This window comes from Mustela putorius, unplaced genomic scaffold, assembly GCF_011764305.1.
Source record: "Mustela putorius furo isolate JIRA1106 unplaced genomic scaffold, ASM1176430v1.1 tig00003987_pilon_pilon_pilon, whole genome shotgun sequence".
Classification (NCBI taxonomy): domain Eukaryota; kingdom Metazoa; phylum Chordata; class Mammalia; order Carnivora; family Mustelidae; genus Mustela; species Mustela putorius.
The window spans coordinates 8,317,113-8,337,841 of NW_025422126.1; the positions used below are offsets into that span (position 1 = coordinate 8,317,113).

Sequence of the window (20,729 nt, forward strand, 5' to 3'; positions counted from 1 at the left end):
TAACTGACTAGATAAGTGTGGGTTTATCTCTGAGCTTTCTATTCTATTCCATTGATCTAGGTGTCTGTTTTTGTGCTAGTACCATACTGGTTTTTTGTTTTTTGTTTATTTCTTTTCAGCATAACAGAATTCATTGCTTTTGCACCACACCCAGTGCTCCATGCAATACATGCCCTCCTTAATACCCACCCCACTGTTTTGATTATTAAAGACTTTTAGTACATCTTGAAATCTGAAATTGTGATACCTCCAGCTTTATTTTTTCTTTCTTAAGATTCCTTTGGCCAGTCAGGGTCTTTTGTGGTTCCATATAAATTTTAGTATTATTGGGCACCTGGGTGGCTCAGTGGGTTAAGCCGCTGCCTTTGGCTCAGGTCATGATCTCAGGGTCCTGGGATCGAGTCCCACATCAGGCTCTCTCTCTCTGCCTGCCTCTCTGCTACTTGTGATCTCTTTCTCTCTCTCTCTCTCTGTCAAATAAATAATCTTTTAAAAAAAATTTTTAGTATTATTGTTCTGTGAAAAATGCTGTTGGTATTCTGGCAGGGACTGCATCAAATCTGCAGATCACTTTGGGTAATATGGACATATTATGGAATATATTATGGGGAAAAGACACTATCTTCAATGAATGGTGTTGGGAAGACTGGATAGTTATGTGTAAGAGAATGAAACTGGACCACTTTCTAACACCATACACAAAAATAAACTCAAAATGGATTAAAGACTTAAATGAGGGGTGCCTGGGTGGCTCAGTGGGTTAGGGTCTCTGCATTCAGCTTGGGTTGTTATCCCAGGGTCCTGAGATCAAGCCCCGCATCGGGCGGGCTCTCTGCTCAGTGGGGAGCCTGCTTCCCTTCCTCTCTCTCTGCCTGCCTCTCTGCCTACTTCTGATCTCTGCCTGTCAAATAAATAAATAAATAAAATCTTTTTAAAAAAAGACATAAATGAGATCTGAAATGACAAAAATCCTAAAACAGGACATAAGCAATAATTTCTCTGACAAGGGCCACAGCAACATTTTTCCAGGTATGTCTCCTAAGGCAAGGGAAACAAAAGCAAAATAAACTACTAGGACTACATCAAAAGAACAAGCCTTTGCACAGCAAAAGAAACCATCAAACAAAATGGAGATCTATTAAATAGGAAAATATTTTTGCAATGATATATCCAATAAGAGGTTAATATCCAAAATATATAAAGAACTTCTACAACTCAGCATCAAAAAACAATCCATTAAAAATGGACAGAGGTGGGGTGCCTAAGTGGCTCAGGTAAACACCTTTGGCTCAGGTCATGATCCCAGGGTTCTGGAATCAAGCCCCACATTAGGTTCCCACCTTAGCAGGGAGGCTGAGTTGGCTTCTCCCTCTCCCTCTGCCCCTACCCCTTGTTCATGCGCTCGGTCTCTAAAATAAATAAAGAAAATCTTTAAAAAAAAATATTGGACAGAGGACATGAATAGACATCTTTCTTTCTTTCTTTTTAAAGATTGTATTTATTTATTTGACAGGCAGAGATCACAAGTAGGCGGAGAGGCAGGCAGAGAGAGATGAGGAAGTAGGCTCCCTGCTCAGCGGGGCTCAATCCCAGGACCCTGGGATCATGACCTAAGCCAAAGGCAGAGGCTTTAACCCACTGAGCCAGCCAAGTACCCTTGACATTTTTCCAGAGAAGACTGTGATGCCCAAAAGATACATGAAAAGATGCTCAACATCACTAGTCATCAGGGAAATGCACATCAAAACCACAATGAGATATCACCTTACACCTATTGGAATGGTTAAAATAAAAAAGACAAGAAATAACAAGTGTTGACAAGGATATGGATCATACATTGTTGGTGGTAATTTAAATTAGTAAAATAACTATAAACAGTATAGAGCTTCCTCAAACAATTAAAAATAGAAATACCATACAATCTAGTAATTCTACTACTAGGTATTACCTAAAGTAAATGAAAACATTAATTCAAAAAGACATATGCTTCACTATGTTTACAGTAGCATTGTTTCCAATAGCCAAGATATAGAAGCAACCTAAAGGCCCATTGATAGATGAGTGGATAATGAAGATACAGTGTGTGTGAGTATCTATATGTGTGTGCATGTATACACACACACACATACACACACACACACACAGGAATATTATGCAGCCACCAAAAAAGGATGAGACATGCCATTTACCACAGATGGATGGATCTAGAGGGTATTATGCTAAGTGAATTAAGTCAGACTGAGAAAGACAAATACCATATGACTATACTTACACATGGAAGCTAAAAAAAAACCAAAAAAACATAAACAAGCAAAAAGGAGAATCAGACCTATAAAAATAGATAACAAACAGATGCTTTCCAAAGGGGAGGGCCCAAAAGAAGGGGAGTGGAGGGAAAAAAAAAAACCCCAGTAATATCCAATGCTAGAGTGGTACAGTGAAATTAGGCACTCTCATACACTGCTGGTGGTCATAAAAACTGGAACACTCTGGGAGCCAATTTGGCAAGAAGTATTGAGTCTTAAAAACAAAACAAAATAAAACAAAAACCTAAATGCTTTCAACTAGTTAATTCTACTATGGTTAGGAAATAAACCTAAATACAGAAAATATTTTAGACTAACAATATTCACTGCAGTATTATTCACGATTTAAAAAGTGGTTATAATATAAATGTCCAATTATAGGAGAATATTTAGGTAAACTATAGTTTAGTTATTGAGCAAAATTTCATGCACCCATTGAAAGTGTCTACAAAGTATTTACAATATAAAATACTTCTGTTATAATGTCAATAAAAAAGCAAAATGCAAAACTGCATTTAAATTATGATTAGAGCTCTATGTTTAAAAAATTAGAAAGCAATACTAATTGCTAATAATGATCACCTCTGGACAGTGAATTATAAGAAAGCAGTTCTTTCTTGAATATAAATCTTTATAATAAAATGCTTATTTAAAGCAAATTGAAGAAACTGTTATCTCAAGCATAATAATTCACTTCCTAGGACACTTTTCTCACAAGCACAACCTCAGACATGTTAGTCTCTTACATGGATATATACTTACTCTCTCAAACACACAATCCCTAGTTTTTTCCACTTAGACTTTCAATTATACTTGTCAAAGTGTTCTGGGTTTGTTTGTTGTTGTTATTGTTTATTAAGATAAATGACACACTCTTTTTCCTGGGGCTCAGAAACAGTTTTCTAATTCCATAAATATAATATTCTTCCACAATTCAAACACATTTGTCTTTGTCTTTTTCTATTCTCGAAATAAATTCATCAAAACTAAAATCAATTCTACAAGGTTTAGAAGTTATGTACAAAAGGTAGCTAATTAAAAGAGGCAAAATAAATCAAAAGGCACAACAAATATACATGTATTTCTTTTATAGTTAGAAAGAAAAACTACCAAAAAATCTTTCAAAACACTTGTTTATTTGTAATTGGTCTGTTTATTGAGGCAATAACGCATAACAAAAAGAACATGGGCTTTAGAATCAGAGAAACTTGAGTTTGAAACCCCGGTCCTGCAACTTCCTAGCTGTGAAAGACTGGGCAAGTTAAACTCCCTAAACCGCAATGGCCCCCTCTGTAAAACAGAGATAACAGTACTCACCTAAAGCACTGCAGAGAACACATGAAAAGCTGCATACAAACTACCCTAATAAGCAGAGTGCATTTATTAGGCACACTATACATGGCAGCCACTATAATGATTTTCATTTCTTTTGGGAGGATGAGGAAGTTCATTTAGTAACAACTTAACTCAGCTTAAAAGGATGAGGCAGCTCTTAAAACCATTAAGCGTCCTTTGCAATTCTCAGTTACAAATTCAGGATGGAGTTAAACAGATCTTACAGCTCATACTACCTCTTCAGGCAAAGCAAACTATTCAAGAAAGATGCAACCCTGTATCTAACCATCATGCTCTTACCTTGCAGGCTACATCAACTAATCGCATCTGGATAGCTTGATTCTCTGGGAGTTTAGTGCCGATTGCAAGCAAAGTGTCCAACAGCTGAGCTAGGACTTGATGAGACTCTAGAAAGGAAGATGAAAAGTTGGGTTGCAGAATTTCAAAAGGCAATCACTAAGGAAACTAAATTTACTTGGGTAAAAAAATGTAACTTTTTGTTAGGTAGGTTCTTCTATTTGATCCTTGAATTCCTCTCAACCAAAAGCTAAGTTCCTAAAGGGATCACGTTTAAAACTTTGAATCTGAAGTGCCTGGGTGGCTCAGTTAAGCGTCTGACATTGGCTCAGGTCATGATCTCAGGGTCCTTGGACTGAGCCCCGAGTTGGGCTCCCTGCTCAGTGGGGGGGGATCTGCTCCTCCCTCTCTCTCTCCTCTTCTGCCCCTCTCCTGATTGTGCCCTTCATCTTCACATAAATAAAATCTTTTATAAAATAAAATTAAAAAATGAAACACAAATCCTCCACAAGATTGGGCAGAGTACTCCAGAACTGTTTAGTGCTTGATTAATTCATGGGCTTTTCACAGCCTTCCAGATAAAATCCAAATTTCTTAGCAGGGCATACACACATACATACCAGTCCCTCCATGAAGTCTAGCTCTGCCTACCTTTCTAGCCTCATCTCTTTAAGTCTCATCTAGCACTCTTTTTTTCGGTTACTATGATTTCATATCCCTCTATCTTTACTCAGGCTAACTTCCCTAGAATGCCTCCACCTACATCCTACTCCATTCTCAACCCAACTCCCCAGGAAGCACCTACTAATCTCATAGTTTCACCTGCTATATAGAACTTTTCCTCCTTCCCCATAAGACTGACTATTTCCTCATGTGCACTTCCACTGCACCTTGTACATCAGCTCTAACACTTCACTAAACTTATTTACTTTCCTATCAGACTAAACCAAGAGATAGATCCCTCATGGCAATGACTGTGTCTTATTCACCTTTGTATTCTCTGAATCCAGCACCACTCATTCATTACATGCTCAATGAAGGTTTAGTAAGTGGGCAAAGAGCTAAATCCAAACAACTCCACACCCATCAGCCAGATTCTCTTCTCTGCCTAAATTCTTTTTCTTGTTCCAAATATAGTCGTTTTATTTTATTTTTTTTAAAAGATTTCATTTTTTTATTTGCGAGAGAGAGATCACAAGTAGGCAGAGAGGCAGGCAGAGAGAGAGGGCGAAGCAGGCTCCCTGCTGAGCTGAGAGCCCAATGCGGGGCTCGATCCCAGGACCCTGAGATCATGACCTGGGCTGAAGGCAGAGGCTTAAACCACTGAGCCACCCAGGTGCCCCTCAAATGTGGTTCTTTTAATGCTGGCTGTATACAAGAGGATTTCAGGTAGCATTCAGATAATCATTTTTTATATTAGTAATTATGTTTTAACATACATGATAAAAATTGCAGGTACTATCTACTGATGTCACAGGACACTAATTTTCGTTTACCCATTGAAATAGTCTCTTTAAGGGATGCCTGGGTGGCTCAGTTGGTTGGATGACTGCCTTCGGCTCAGGTCATGGTCCTGGAGTCCCAGGATCAAGTCCCGCATCGGGCTCCCAGCTCTGTGGGGAGTCTGCTTCTCCCTCTGACCTTCTCCTTGCTCATGCTCTCTCTCACAGTCTCTCTCTCAAATAAATAAATAAATAAATCTTAAAAAAAAAAAAGAAAAGAAAAGAAAAGAAAAAGTCTCTTTAACTTAACAAAAAAAAAAATTGTCCACTTAAAAATATTAAGTAAACCATAGTACAGATGTAAGACAAATATGTCAAAAATGGTGTACGTAACATATAAAATTACTGAAGTTCAGAATACACAGCCAGGGCACCTGGTTGGCTCAGTCCATAGAACATGCAACTCTCAGGAGTTCAAGCCCCATGTTGGGTATAGAGATTACTTAAAAATATGATCTTAAAAAAAAAGAAGAAGAAGAAAGAAAGACAAGACAAGACACTGGCTACATAACCTCTTAATAAAACTTCTAGTTAAATATAATGGAGTGAACATATATTTAATTATTCTTCCCTAAAATTTCATTAGTATAAAAGTAAAGAAATTAAAAAGGTATAAACCCATGAAGACCCAAAAACAAAAACAAAACAAAACAAAAAAACCCACAAAAAACAAAAATCTAAAACAAACCCTAGAGGAATAAAGGTAAGTACTTAAGACAAATTTTTCAGAGATGAAAAATATCATAATTTTTTTAATAAAAGTTTTAGAAAAATGGAGAAATCTAATAGTAAACACCTATTGAGGAGGACAGCCCCACAAAACAAATGAATTCTAGCCAGAGCACCCTAAACAGATTCAGGAATTGGGAGATTTAAAGCAACAAAAACAAAAAGCAAAAATCAGGGATAAGGGAGGATTTATCTCAGGTATCAACAAGAAGGAGTTGGACCTCTGCCTCCCTCCCTACACTACACAGCCAAGTGGCCACTGAAATAGGAAATTCATTCTATTCAGAAATTAAACTAGAAAGTTCCCCATTTGGGGGATACCAGGTGAGGACTGGGGAGAAGACATAGTGAAGAAGAGGAGATTAAGAGGTAGTAACATACTAATAAATGAGACACTTCCCCCCTCTCCCTAGCCCCCTTCAAAAGCTTTTTGACTCCAAAAAACACTGCAGTCAGCCATTTGTCTGTCTTCCTAGCAGATTCATGAACTTCGAAATGCAAAATCGGACGGACCCCACAGAAAAACATGAAAGACACTAACATTTTTTTTTTTTTTTTAAAGATTTTATTTATTTATTTGACAGACAGAAATCACAAGTAGGCAGAGAGGCAGGCAGAGAGAGAGAGGAGGAAGCAGGCTCCCTGCTGAGCAGAGAGCCCGATGCGGGACTCGATCCCAGGACCCTGAGATCATGACCCGAGCCGAAGGCAGCGGCCTAACCCACTGAGCCACCCAGGCGCCCCGACACTAACATTTTTTAAAGTCCTCCAAAGAGGGTCATCCTAGTACAGAGGCTACCAATTGCCAAGCCCAGTCCCTTCACACAGAGCTACCAATCAGCTTTTTAGTTCCTCGTCCTCATCTTTTTTTTTTTTTTAAAGATTTTATTTATTCATTTGAAAGGCAGAGATTACAAGTAGGCAGAGAGGCAGGCAGAGAGAGAGAGGAGGAAGCAGGCTCCCCGCTGAGCAGAAAGCCCGATGCGGGGCTCGATCTCAGGACTCTGAGACCATGACCTGAGCCAAAGGCAGAGGCTTTAACCCACTGAGCCACCCAGGCGCCCCCCTCGTCCTCATCTTAAATTTAAACACAAAACTGAAGATCATCAAGAAGTCTCCAATACGAAAGAGGTCACAAGGAGAAAAGGTACTTCGAAAATACAGAAGAAACATTTAGAAATCTCCAACACTACCACACCCACCCTTTAATTTATTTGTACAAAATGATTCTACATAACATCCATGAAAAGTAAGCTAAACTTTTTTTTTTTTTTTAATTTGAGAAAGAAAGAGCATGCGCAGGGGATGGAGGTTGCACAGAGGGAGAAGCAGACCCCACTGAGTAGGGAGCCTAATGCAGGGGCTTGATCCCAAGACCCTAAGATTATGACCCAAGCCAAAGGCATATACCCAACTGACTGAGCCACCCAGGTGCCCCATTAGCTAAACCTTTCTAAGCTTAATTCTAATTTCTGAAAAATCACAAATCTAATCTAAATCTTTTTATTTTATTTTATTTATTTATCAGAGAGAGGGAGAGAGCGAGCACAGGCAGGCAGAGAAGCAGCAGAGGCAGAGGGAGAAGCAGGCTCCCCGCTGAGCAAGGATCCCGATGTGGGACTCGATCCCAGGACGCCGGGATCATGACCTGAGCCGAAGGCAGCTGCTTAGCCAACTGAGCCACCCAGGCGTCCCTCTAATCTAAATCTTGAGTCTTAGTCTCTCTCCTGAGTTCCAGACCAATATTACAACTACAGGTTGGACGGACACCTCCACATGGATAATAAATAAACGCTCAACATCTATTTTCTAAATGATCTAGTTCATCAAACCAAATTCCTCAGGGCCACCAAGTTAGCTTTCTAAAACTAGACTTGATTTTTCCATGCCCTTGCTCAAAAAAACTTCACATGGTTTCTACTGCCTATAAAGTAACGTTCAAAATCCTCAGCACTCAAGACTACCTACCCTTTGGCTTCAAAACACTTTACCAGTTTTTCCTCCTAAAGTCCTCACTCTCTGATGATCTCTCATGAAACAACTCAGTTTTTCAAATACCTCTTATACTTACGCAGTTCTCTACCTTTTATCATAATGTTCCTACTTCTTCGCACTACTCTTCCCATCTCTGCTTTTCCAAATGTAACTCTTCACTAAGCCTTTCTAGACCCTACCAGTCAGCACTCATCTCACCCTCTCTTGTTTCCACAGTATTCGGATTACACCTCCTCTACAACAAGCTCTGTGTTTTCATTACTGGTTTGGCATGTACTGGAGAAGTAGAGGTACCTGACGCATCCTCAAAGTGCCTCGCCCAGTGCTTGTCAAGGAATTGTGGAACTCACACATATGATGAACTGAAATGAAGGACTTCTGGTCCAGAGGGTGGCCCACACTGCTGGATTTGAAAGTGCACACTGGACTGATAAATGAAAGATTCCTAATTCTAGTCTGTGCCTTATTCTAAGCCACAAATACAGGGTAACTTTAGCAATCACTTTACATCACTGGAGTTCATGTTCCTCAGCAATGAAATAAAGGGCTTGAACTAGATGATCTTTATGGTACCTTCCAGTTCTATCTCCCACTCTGAATCTAGATAGACCAGAAAACTGGAAAGAGGAAGACCTAGATTAAATCTCTCAGAGACAATTAAGTAAGAAACTTAGAGGAGGGGTGCCTTGGTGGTTCACTCAGTTGAGCATCTGACTCTTAGATTTCTACTCAGGTTATGATCTCGGGTTCATGAGATCAAGGGACTATCTCTGAGTTCCCTGGCCCTTTACTACTCCACTCAGCACAGAGTCTGTTCAAGATTCTTTTCCTCTCCCTCTGCCCCTTCACTCCCACTTATGCATGCTTGCACTCTCTCTCTCTCCCTAAAATAAATAAATAGGGAAACCTGGGTAGCATAGTCAGTTAAGCATCCGCCTGTTGGTTTTGGCTAAGGCTGTGATCTCATGATTGTAGGGCTGAGCCCCCCATCAAGCTCCAAGCTCAGCATGAATTCTGCTTAAGATTCTCTCTCCCTCTCCTCTGCCCCTCCCACTTGTGCAGTCTCTATCTCTGAAATAAATTAATAAATATTTAAATAAATTAATGAATTCTTTTAAAAAACCCTTAGAATATTTAACTAAAAGCAAAACAGCTATTTCCATGTATACTGTGTAATTTGAGTCTCTTTCTTTTTTAAGGTTAGGATGATATTTGCATCCAAATTAACTCTCTCATAATGTTTCTATTTTAGAGGCAGTTTTTCAGTTAAACCCTAAGAAAGAGCACTGCACTGAATTCTCAGTTCTGTTACTCCTTAGCTAAATGAACTCACTTGGACTTATTTCATCTCTCTGGGACTAAACTTCTATCATCTGCAAAATGAAGGAATTAGACAAGATGATCTCTATAAGGCCATTTATAGCTGATTAAGTCTATGGCTCTATGAAACCCCAAACCTTAAAGTGTGAAATGCGTACAGGTATATAGCTAGCTTCTATAAGAACTTCCCATGGAAAGAAAGGATACTTTTGTACTAGGGCAATGTAATTGTTTTGGTGCTTTTATTTTTTAAAGATTTTATTTATTAGAGAGAGAGTACAAGTGAGAGAGAGGGTATGAATGGGGGTAGGGGTAGAGAGAGAGAGAGAGAAGCAGACTCCCCACTGAGCAGGGACCCTGATGCAGGACATCATTCCAGGACCCCGAGATGACGACCTGAGCCAAAGGTGGATGCTTAACTGACTGAAACATCCAGGCGTCCCTGTTTTGGTGCTTTTAAAAGAAATGGATTTATTTTTTTGCCACTATCTACAAGAGCAAAAACTTAAAAACATGCTACTGTATCAGTTGGTATTCAATATATTATCAACACCTCAAATGTTATGAAGATGATACAGAAACATGGAAAAAATGTATGTAATGTTTGAGTATAGTAAAACACAAAATAGTACATTCGCTAAGTACAACCATACAAAATGCATATAAGTAAAAGGCAATATGTAAAACCTTGTTTTACAGAAGTAAGAAGAGTATTTAAAAATTTTTTTCTTGGGGGACCTGGGTGGCTCAGTGGGTTAAAGCCTCTGCTTTTGGCTTGGGTCGTGATCCCAGGGTCCTGGGATGAAGCCCCTCATCGAGCCCCACATCGGGCTCTTTGCTTGGCAGGGAGCCTCCTTCCTCCTCTCTCTCTGCCTGCCTCTCTGCCTACTTGTGATCTCTGTCAAATAAATAAATAAAATCTTAAAAAAATTTTTTTTTCTTTATTGTCATTACACTAGCATTTCATTAAAACAGACTCCCCTCTGAAAAAAAATTTTAAAAGGCATATTCTTTGTTTCCTGTGAATTAAAACTCTTGGGTCAAAATTCAGTACAAGTAAAATTTTACTTCTCTTCATTTTTTTAAAAAAGATTTTATTTATTTAGCAAAGAGAGAAAGAGCAAGAGAGCACAAGCAAGGAGAGAGGCAGGCAGAGGAAGAAACAGGCTCCCCGCTTAGCAAGGAGCCCCATGCAGGACTCGATCCCAGGACTCTGAAATCATGACCTGAGCCAAAGGCAGATGCTTAACCAAATGAGCTACCCAGACGTCCCAGTACAAGTAAAAATTTAATATGAAGTTATTTCTGACAAAATTTTTAAAATTCTCAACATCAGGCAATGGGCCACATATGTAAGATATTTGCTATTAAACACTGTACAATAAATGAACTTGGATCATCTCTGAGTTCCCTGGCCTTTTATTAGTCCAATAATTTCATATTTATAAATGAAATGTCCAATATTTAAAGTCATATTTATTTAAACACGTATACCCCAATGAAATAAAACTATTCTTTGAAGCCATAATCAATTCAAACAAAATTGTAATATTTTCAGAAAACAGAAACAGAGGGTTTCTTTTTATTTAATTTTTTTTAAAGATTTTATTTATTTATTTGACAAACAGAGACACAAGTAGGCAGAGAGGCAGGCAGAGAGAGAGGAGGAAGCAGGCTCCCCGCTGAGCAGAGAGCCCTATGCGGGGCTCGATCCCAGGACCCTGGGATCATGACCTGAGCCAAAGGCAGAGGCTTTAACCCACTGAGCCACCCAAGCGCCCCGGTCTTTTTATTTAATTTTAAAATAAATATTAACGCAAGCAAGGGACCAACTCTGTAATAGAATCTTATACATAAATAAAACCAGATAATCAAAAGAATTTTCTTTTTTCTTTTTCTTTTAAAGATTTTATTTAATTATTTGAAAGAGACAGACAGAGAGAGCAGAGTGAGAGAGCATGAGAGGGGAGGTCAGAGGGAGAAGCAGACTCCCCATGGAGCAGGGAGCTCAATGTAGGACTTGATCCCAGGACTCCAGGATCATGACCTGAGCCGAAGGCAGTTGCTTTACCAACTGAGGAACCCAGGCACCCTCAAAAGAATTTTAAAGGTGAAATGCTTTCCCAGTTTATGTAAAAGCTGAGAATAATTTTAGCATGCATTCATGAGGAACAAAAAGGAAAACAGTAACATGTGAGAGCTAGATGTCACTTTTATAGGAAGTAAACTATGAGAGACCACATGACCAGAAGAGCACCTCTCATGTCTTGAATTAGCATGGTACAGTTGACAAAATATCACATACATACAAAACATCTTTCTATCACATATGAAGTAACCTTGAACAAGTTAGTTAGCTTCTCTGAGCTTCAGTTTTTCCACCTAAAATATAGGGACAATAATATCTATCTTCCATCATATATAACCTACTTTAAGTATATGGCACTTGGTAAAAGTCAATAAATGATAGCTATTAAGAGACAAAACTATATTTTATCTCTAATGTAAACATATGTATGTTTTATTGAATCATCCTCAAATTCCTTTTCAATAACAACCAATACAAGAAAGATTCCTCCTAAATTCTATATAGATGGAACTAAAGATTTTGCTCTGATTATATAGCTTTTAAATTATAACTTACTTTCATTCTGCAGGATGTTAATGGCATCATCCATAATGCAGTCTGGTGAAAATCCTGCAGTCTTTGATAATAAACCCAACAATGATGCAATTTTCAGTCTCACAGATGGATCATTCTCCTGGAACAAAAGAAGCTGTTGTTACCTTGATGCTCTAGTCTCACCTAACCAACAGAGAGGAACATGGGAAACTAACATCTCAAAAGTGATTCAATGATCCAAGAATTCTAAGGTTTTATTTCTGAAAAATTAATCTTATCAACTTCAGGGGAAAGAGCTTTTTTCAATCAGTATGTTAGACCTAAATTATTGCAAAGTGAATGGGAATTTTTCTATGCCTTCCTAATACCATTACCTTTTTTATTTTTTAAGATTTTATTTATTTGAGAGAGAGTGAGCAAGAGAGAACAAAAGCGGGGCGGGGGGGCAGAGGAGAGGGAGAAGCAGGTTTCCTGCTGAGCAGGGAGCCTGACATGGGGCTCAATCCCATGACCCTAAGATCATGACCTGAACCAAAGGAAGACCCTTAACCAACGGAGCCACCCAGGCGCCCTAATACCATTACTTCCTAACCAGAAACATGCTTTTAGGATTAAAGTACCCTTTTTCCACTGTGCAGCTATATCAGACATGAAGTGCAGCAAGCTGCCCCACCAATATTGCCAGCACTGGTCACCTAACATTGCTGGTGGCACCACTGTTCCCGAAGCTTCTGGAAACCGGGTCCTGCAGCTACCACATCTATCTCTCACCCAACCTGCTTTTTGGATCACCACAGCTTGATTAGAAGTCTGAGGCTGGTGAATCTAATTGGCTGGGTGTAGGGCTTGTGCCTGAACTGCTGGGGCAAGGGAGACTAAGAAATGAGTTGTCTGGCCCTTTTGGCCACAATACTGCAAGGTGGTCTCCAATTTGCACCAACATTCCTATAGTGAAAAATTTCTCCCAACGTCAAAAAGGAACATGTCCTTCTGTTCAGCACCATATGTCAATTATGTAGCACAATATGTGGCACTATGTGGGTATACATATTGAAAATATATATGTGTGTGTGTGTGTGTATATATACACACACATATATTTATATTTAACAAACAAATATATAAAAATATATGTTTTATACACACACACACACACACACACGAGGAAAAAAGTATCTTGCCAATGCTAAGATTAGGTCAGCACATTTCTGTACCAAAGACAAAATTACTTAAATGTATGCTCATAAGATGAAGTACCTTCTTGATATGACCAACTCCCTAGCTCCCACCTACAGTTTCTAAGGAAGTGACAAAGCACACCAAAGAGGCCTGAAGCAGGACAAAAAGCAACAGATATGGAGTAGGAGGACCTAGAATCCTGGCAAGCCGCTTGCCATGTATATAACTTAGGAAAAGTCATTTTCTTGGGAACTTAACTGTGGGGAAGAAAAAGGGCTTTGAAATTAACGAGATCTAGGTGTAAAGCCTGGACTCACTATGTCCTGACATAAGGTCTATGTCTTCAACAGGCAAATTAACCCCTCTAAGCCTTGTCTGTGACATGGAACTGGTAATAACCTCAAAGGACACTGAGAGGAAAATGACTAGCCCAGCAATATCACATAGGATGCAGTGAGATATGAGTGCCTCCTCCCTTCCTCTCTCTGGTCATCAACTGTTTCATGCAGAGGATAATAAAGCCTGAACTGCACTGCTGTGAATATGGTACCCAGAGGGGTACCATAAAGAGTGAGTAAAAAACACATGAAAGGTAAGTCTAGAATTTTGGAAATTCCACAGGGTACATGCCCAGATTTTTAAACAAACAAACAAAAGTGGCATGGGAATGAAAGAAAAGATGGAGGGCAAAAATGCTACAGATTTTTAAAAGAGACTTAAGGGGATAGATAAATAAACCAAGGGGATAGATAAATAAACCGAATTTTACTTCAAACCAACAAACCATACAAAGTCTTCTTTTGGACAATTAGTGAGAGGCACCTGGATGGCTCTGTTGGTTAAGTGTCCGACTCTTGATTTTGGCTCAGGTCATGATCTCGGGGTCCCAGGATCAAGCCCCATATACGGCTCCCCACTCAATGCAGAGTCTGCTTTGAGGATTCCCTCTCTCCCTCCTCCTCTGCCCCTCCCCCATGCTAACGCACACATGCACACACGCATATACTCTCTAAAAATAAATATATAAATAAATCTTTTTAAAAAAGACAATCGATGAAAACTGAACATGGACCAGGTATTATATACTATTAAAGATTGTCATGGGTTTATTTTAAAGTCCTAAAATAGGCCTTTATTTGTTAAACACAGATAAATAAGTATTCACAAGTGAAATGATACGCTGCCTCAGATATGCCCTACCCGCCAAAAGTGGGGGGAAATGCATCAAAACAAGAATGACAAAAAGCTAATAACCATTCAAAGCTAGATGAGGTAGATCTGAAGGCTCATATTATTTTCTCTCCTTTTGTGTGTTTGTAAAGCTACCAAACAAAAGTTAACTTTTTGGAAAAATCACATGAAAGTACTGTATTCTATCTAAAATAGTAACTAATTTACTCATTCAACATACATACAAGAAGTATTTATTGTATGTGTCAAGCACCATTCTAGCTCCTAGGGATACAATAGTGAATAAAGCAGAAGCAATTCCTGCTCTCAAAGATCTTATAGTCAAATGGATAAGACTGGCAAAGAATATGTAATTTCACATGTAAACATTCTGAAGAAAAATTAAGTGTGGAATGGATTAAAGAATATTAGGGAGAGGCAATTCTAGATAGGACAGTGAGGAAAGTTCACTCTTGAGGACCCAACTTTTGAGAGGACACTTAACTGAGTCAGACAGAGAGCCATAGGGAGATTTAGGGAAGCAGCGTTCCAGGCAGAAGAAAGGTATAAACTCAGAATATGGGAAATTCTAAAATGCTGTATATAAAGCTCTAGAGAAGTGCATATAAAACTGTTAGCAGTGATTTTCTCCAGAGTAATCTCTAGAGAGCACATATTGTTTTTTAACTTTTTTGTTTAAGATTTATCATTGGGGTGCCTGGGTGGCTTAGTCAGTTAAGCGTCTGCCTTTGATCCCTGGGTCCTGGGATCAAGCCCCACACCAGGTTCCCTAGTCAGTGGGGAGCCTGCTTTTCCCTCTGCCGCACCTCCTGCTTGTTTTCTCTTTCCCTCTCACTATGTCAAATGAATAAATTAAAAAACAAAAAGAAATAACAAACAACAACAACAACAATAAAGATTTATTCATTTAGAGAGAAAGAATGAGTGTGAGAGCAGGGGCAGGGGGCTAGTCACAGAGGGAGAGAATCTTTCAAGCAGACTTCCTGCTGATCGCAGAGCCCAATCTGGCCCAAACCCACAAGCCATGAGATCACGACCTGAGCAGAAAAACCAAGAGTCGGATGTTCAACTTACTGAGCCTCCAGGGCACCCCATTTTTTAACTGTTTTATTTGCAGAGGTAAATCTCATTCTTTTACAGTTTAGTACTTGAATTTGTTACAATAAATATTACTGTTGTGGGGCGCCTGGGTGGCTCAGTGGGTTGAGCCGCTGTCTTCGGCTCAGGTCATGATCTCAGGGTCCTGGGATCGAGTCCCGCATCGGGCTCTCTGCTCAGCAGGGAGCCTGCTTCCTCCTCTCTCTCTCTGCCTGCCTCTCTGCCTACTTGTGATCTCTCTGTCAAATGAATAAATAAAATCTTTAAAAAAAAAAAAAAAATATTACTGTTGTAATTTTTTAGAAAGATTTTATTTATTTATTTAACAGAGAAAGAGAACATGTGCACATATGAGAGAGAATGGTGGGGGGGTGGGGAGGGGCAGAAGGATAGGGAGCAGCAGACTCCCCGCTGAGCAGAGAGTCTGACACAGGGCTTGATCCCAGGGCCCTGGGATCATGACATGAGCCAAAGGCAGACACTTAACTGAATGAGCCACCTAGGTGCCCTGAATTGTTGCAATTTTTTAAAAAAGAGTATAAATTTTTAAATCTATACAAATATACATAACCCTTCAAAAGCTCCCAGTTTTCTACAGAAAGAAGTTGGAGCTGCTTAGCATGCCACAAAGGCCTGCAAAGACTGGCCACTATGTCAGCTCCCACAGTTCCTTACCAGTGATGCCACACTGCCTCAAGCTTCTGTACTTACACTTAAGATGGTTCCTCTACCTAGGCTGCCTTCCCTTTCTCCCACACCCACCTACTCCTGTCCTTTAGGTGTATTAACCCCAGAAAGTCATCTCTGATCCATGAACTGGACATGGAACAATCTTGAACAACCCTTTATCATGCCCTTCACTACAGTACTTGTATTTACTTGTGATTGTGTATTCCCCCATCTGGCCTGTGAGCCACAAAAATGACTAGCAAAATGCTAAGAAAGCACTATGTACATAAAAACAAGAGAACAAGAAAAGGAAGAGCCAAGTGTTCTCCTTAATTCACTCAGTAAATAATCCATCCACTTATCTGTTCAACACAGATTTCCTGCACACTAGGAGTCACCCCGTACCAGGCCATGGGGATACCCTGTCCTCATGGAACTTGAAGTTTGAGGGGCAAGGCAGACATTTATGAAGTAATGTCCATTTAGTAATTATAAAGTTGTAAGGAAGAAATACAGAGTTCTATGAAAGCATATGACATATCAGACAGGACTTTAAAATAACTGGATATTATGGTCAAAGAGTTCCTGATCTAATTTGAGGCAGAGGAGAAAGAACGAAACAATGCTCTGAGTCAGGAAGGGATACCACAACTTTCAGAACTGAAAACAGGGTAATATGGCTAGAATGTACATTGACAGGAGAAGATGCTTTTTTTTTTTTAAGATTTTATTTATTTATTAGAGAGAAACAGAGTTAGCAACAGAGATAGCGTGAGAGAGCACACACAGGGAAGTGACGAGAAGGAGGTTCCGTCCTGAGCAGGATGACAGGCTTGATCCCAGGACCCTGGGATCATGACCGAGCCAAAGGTAGATGCCCAACGAACTAAGCCATCCACGTGCCCCTAGATGAGGCTTAAAAGACTAACACACACCACATTTTTTTGAGAATTATGGCAAGGATCTCTCTGATAAGGCCTACCATGAAGCAGGAATTCAACACATATTTGTTCACTGCTGAATAAACAAATGAGTAACCTTTGTCCAAAGAGCAATAAAAATCCTTTGATGAACTATAAACAGGAGAGTGACATGAACAGATTTGAATTTTTGAAATATCAATCCAGCCTTAATATAATGATTGGGTTGGAAGGGGCAAAACTAAACAGAGAGACAAATTAAGAGTATACTGTAATAGTCCAGCAAAAGACGTTGGCATGACTTCCACTTCCACTAAGGTAAAGGCTAGATTAATTCAGATCAATCTTTCTGCTTAGGAAAACCAGAAAAGTACCATGGATGTCTAAAAAAAAAAAGTATGTGCACACATACATATACATACAAAAATATATGTATACAGATAAACACATATACATATCTATGTATACAAGATAGGTGCATGTATACACATATGTGTATTTGAAAGTATTAGAAAACTAAAAGATAAATAATTATAGGACCACGTAAGGAAGGAACCCAGGAAGGTTCACCTAGAGTGTGGGGCTGCTTTTTCTTCAGGCTTCTGCCAAATGGGAGAGTGAGGAATGGAGAAATGAGGGGCCAAGTAAACAGTGCTTCTTTTTTTTTTCTTTTTAAGATTTTATTTATTTGACACACAAGTAGGCAGAGCAATGAGTAACGTATACAGTTGTTAAAAAAGTATGCTGCACACCTGACACTAATAACACCATATATTATAATTCAATTTAAAAAATCTTTAATAAGGGGCGCCTGGGTGGCTCAGTGGTTAAGCCACTGCCTTCGGCTCAGGTCATGATCTCAGGGTCCTGGGATCGAGTCCCACATCGGGCTCTCTGCTCGGCAGGGAGCCTGTTTCCTCATCCTCTCTCTCTCTGCCTGCCTCTCTACCTACTTGTGATCTCTCTCTGTCAAAAAAAAAAAAAAAAAAATCTTTAATAATAAAAATAAATCCTTCAAGAATGGAAGCAAAATAGAACTTTTCCATACAAGAAACACAAAGAAGTCTCACCACTAAACTTAAAATAAATGGAAATATCAGAGGGTATTCTTTAGCCAAAAGGAAAATAATTCCAGATGAATAGTCACATATGTGGGGAGAGAAAAGTAATGATAAACATATTGGAGTAAATTATAAATATTTAGTAAACCTAAATGAATATTGCCTATATAAAATAACACTGTCTTGGAGTGCCTGGGTGGCTCAGTCAGTTAAATGTCTAACTCTTGATTTCCACTCAGGTCATGATCTCAGGATCATGAAATCGAGCCCTGTGTCAGGCTCTGTGCTGACCACGGCGCCTGCATAAGACTCTCTCCCTCTGTTGGGGCACCTGGGTGGCTCAGTGGGTTGAACCTCTGTCTTTGGCTTGGGTCATGATCTCAGGGTCCTGAGATTAAGCCCCGAATCAGGCTCTCTGGTCGGCAGGGAGCCTGCTTCCCCCTCTCTCTCTGCCTGCCTCTCTGCCTACTTACGATCTCTCCCTCTGTCAAATAAATAAATAAAATCTTTAAAAAAAAAAAAAAAAAGACTCTCTCCCTCTGCCACTCCCTCATATGCATGTGCTCTCTCTCTCTCAAGAAAACAAAACAAAACAAAAAAACCACCACATTGTCTTACAGAGTGAAAGACGGAGAATTAAAATATACAATTACACTCACATATAAGTCAGGAAGATGGATAAACGGAGGTAAGTCCTTGCTCTGTCCAAAATGGTTACTGTGCCATAAAACATTTGACTCTGATAAGTCAAGAATTCATATTTTATTACACTTTGACAAAAGTAAAATTAAATTTTTTAAAATGTCACGTCAGGAGTGCCTGGGTGCTCGGTTCAATAAGTGTCTGCCTTTGGCTCAGGTCATGATTCTAGGGTCCTGCAATCAAGCCCACTACCTTCTCCCCCCACCCCACCGTCTCTCCCCCTTGCTTTCTCTCTCTCTCTCCCTCAGATAAATACATAAAATTTAAAAAAATATTTTTCACATCAAATTTTTAAAAATTTCATGTTGTAATGTCTAGGCTAACCAGTAAGAAAGTATAAAAGAATATTTAATTCAAAGCTAAAGATGAAGGTGGCAAGAAACAAGAGATAAAAAGAACATTAACCAGGTAAGATAAATATAATGCATATAATAACAGGGTAGCTTTAAATCTACATATATCGATAATAACATTAAACATAATGAAATAAATGATTAATTTTTTTTTAAAGATTTTATTTATTTTATTTGACAGAGAGAGAGATCACAAGTAGGCAGAGAGGCAGGCAGAGAGAGAGAGGAGGAAGCAGGCTCCCTGCTGAACAGAGAGCCCGATGCGGGGCTCAATCCCAGGACACTGGGATCGTGACCTGAGCCGAAGGCAGCGGCTTAATCCACTGAGCCACCCAGGCGCCCCTGATTAATTTTTTTTAAAGATTTTATTTATTTACTTGACAGACAGAGATCACTAGTAGGCAGAGAGGCAGGCAGAGAAAGAGGAGGAAGCAGGCTCCCCGCTGAGCAGAGAGCCAGATTCGGGGCTCCATCCCAGGACCCTGGGATCATGACCTGAACCGAAGGCAGAGGTTTTAACCCAGTGAGCCACCCAGGTGCCCCAAATGATTAATTTTTAAAACAAACTTTTTTTTAAAAACTAACTAAACTTTAGGGATCCTGGGTGGCTCAATCAATTAAGCATCCAACTCTTGGTTTCAGCTTAGGTCATGATCTCGGGGTCCTGGAATTGAGCCCCATATCAGGGTCCCTGCTCAACAGGGAGTCTGTTTATCTCCCTCTCCCTCTGCCCCTCCCACTGCTCACTCTCTCTAATAAATAAATCTTTAAAAATAAATAGATAAAAATTAAGAACTACATGTTGTTTACATAGGTCTTACCTGAATTAAAAAAGACATAAAAAAGATGAAAATAAAATGTAGAAGTAGGTATATCACATAGACTATGATCAAAAGATCGCTGGTCTCACTGTATTAATATTAAAGCCATTATTTGCTGATGATTATTTAAAAAATGCAAAATTATCTATATGTAACTTATTAAAATTATAAAGTGAGCTTGGCAAGGTTGTAAGACATATGAGTTAATAAATAAAAGTCAACTGCACTTCTGAATTCCAGCTATGTAGTGTTAGAAAATGAAATTTTAAAAATATTACCATTTACAATAATAAAATATTAAATATCTAGGAGTAACTAGCAAAAAAATGCACAATATCTTCCATGTTTATGGACTGGAAAACTCAATACAGTAAAATGTCAGCAGAACAAGAGTTAATGCAAGCCTAATCAAAATCCTAGCTGAAATTTTGTTTTGTGGCAGAATTTCACAAGCTGATATCAAAACTCATAAAAAAATGAAAAGACCAAGAATAACTAAATATTCTTAAAGAAGACAAGGTAAGTGAACTTGTCCTGTCAGACGTCAAGATTTAATGTAATGCTATACTAACACAGCATGGTACTGGCATGAGAACAGACAAACTACTGGAATAGAATAAAAAGTCCT

At 39.1% G+C, this 20,729-nt stretch overlaps 1 protein-coding gene across 1 annotated transcript in view; it reads right to left on the reverse strand.

Moving 5' to 3' along the window:
- The window catches only part of INTS4 (integrator complex subunit 4), a 117,881-nt gene that overhangs the window by 84,160 nt on the left and 12,992 nt on the right, over positions 1–20,729 (reverse strand). Inside the window, exons 3-4 of the mRNA XM_045071316.1 lie at positions 12,129–12,246; positions 3,942–4,048 (exon numbers count right to left, since the gene is read on the reverse strand). Of these exons, the coding sequence (XP_044927251.1) occupies positions 3,942–4,048; positions 12,129–12,246 (225 nt within the window). The remainder of the gene's footprint in view (positions 1–3,941; positions 4,049–12,128; positions 12,247–20,729) is intronic.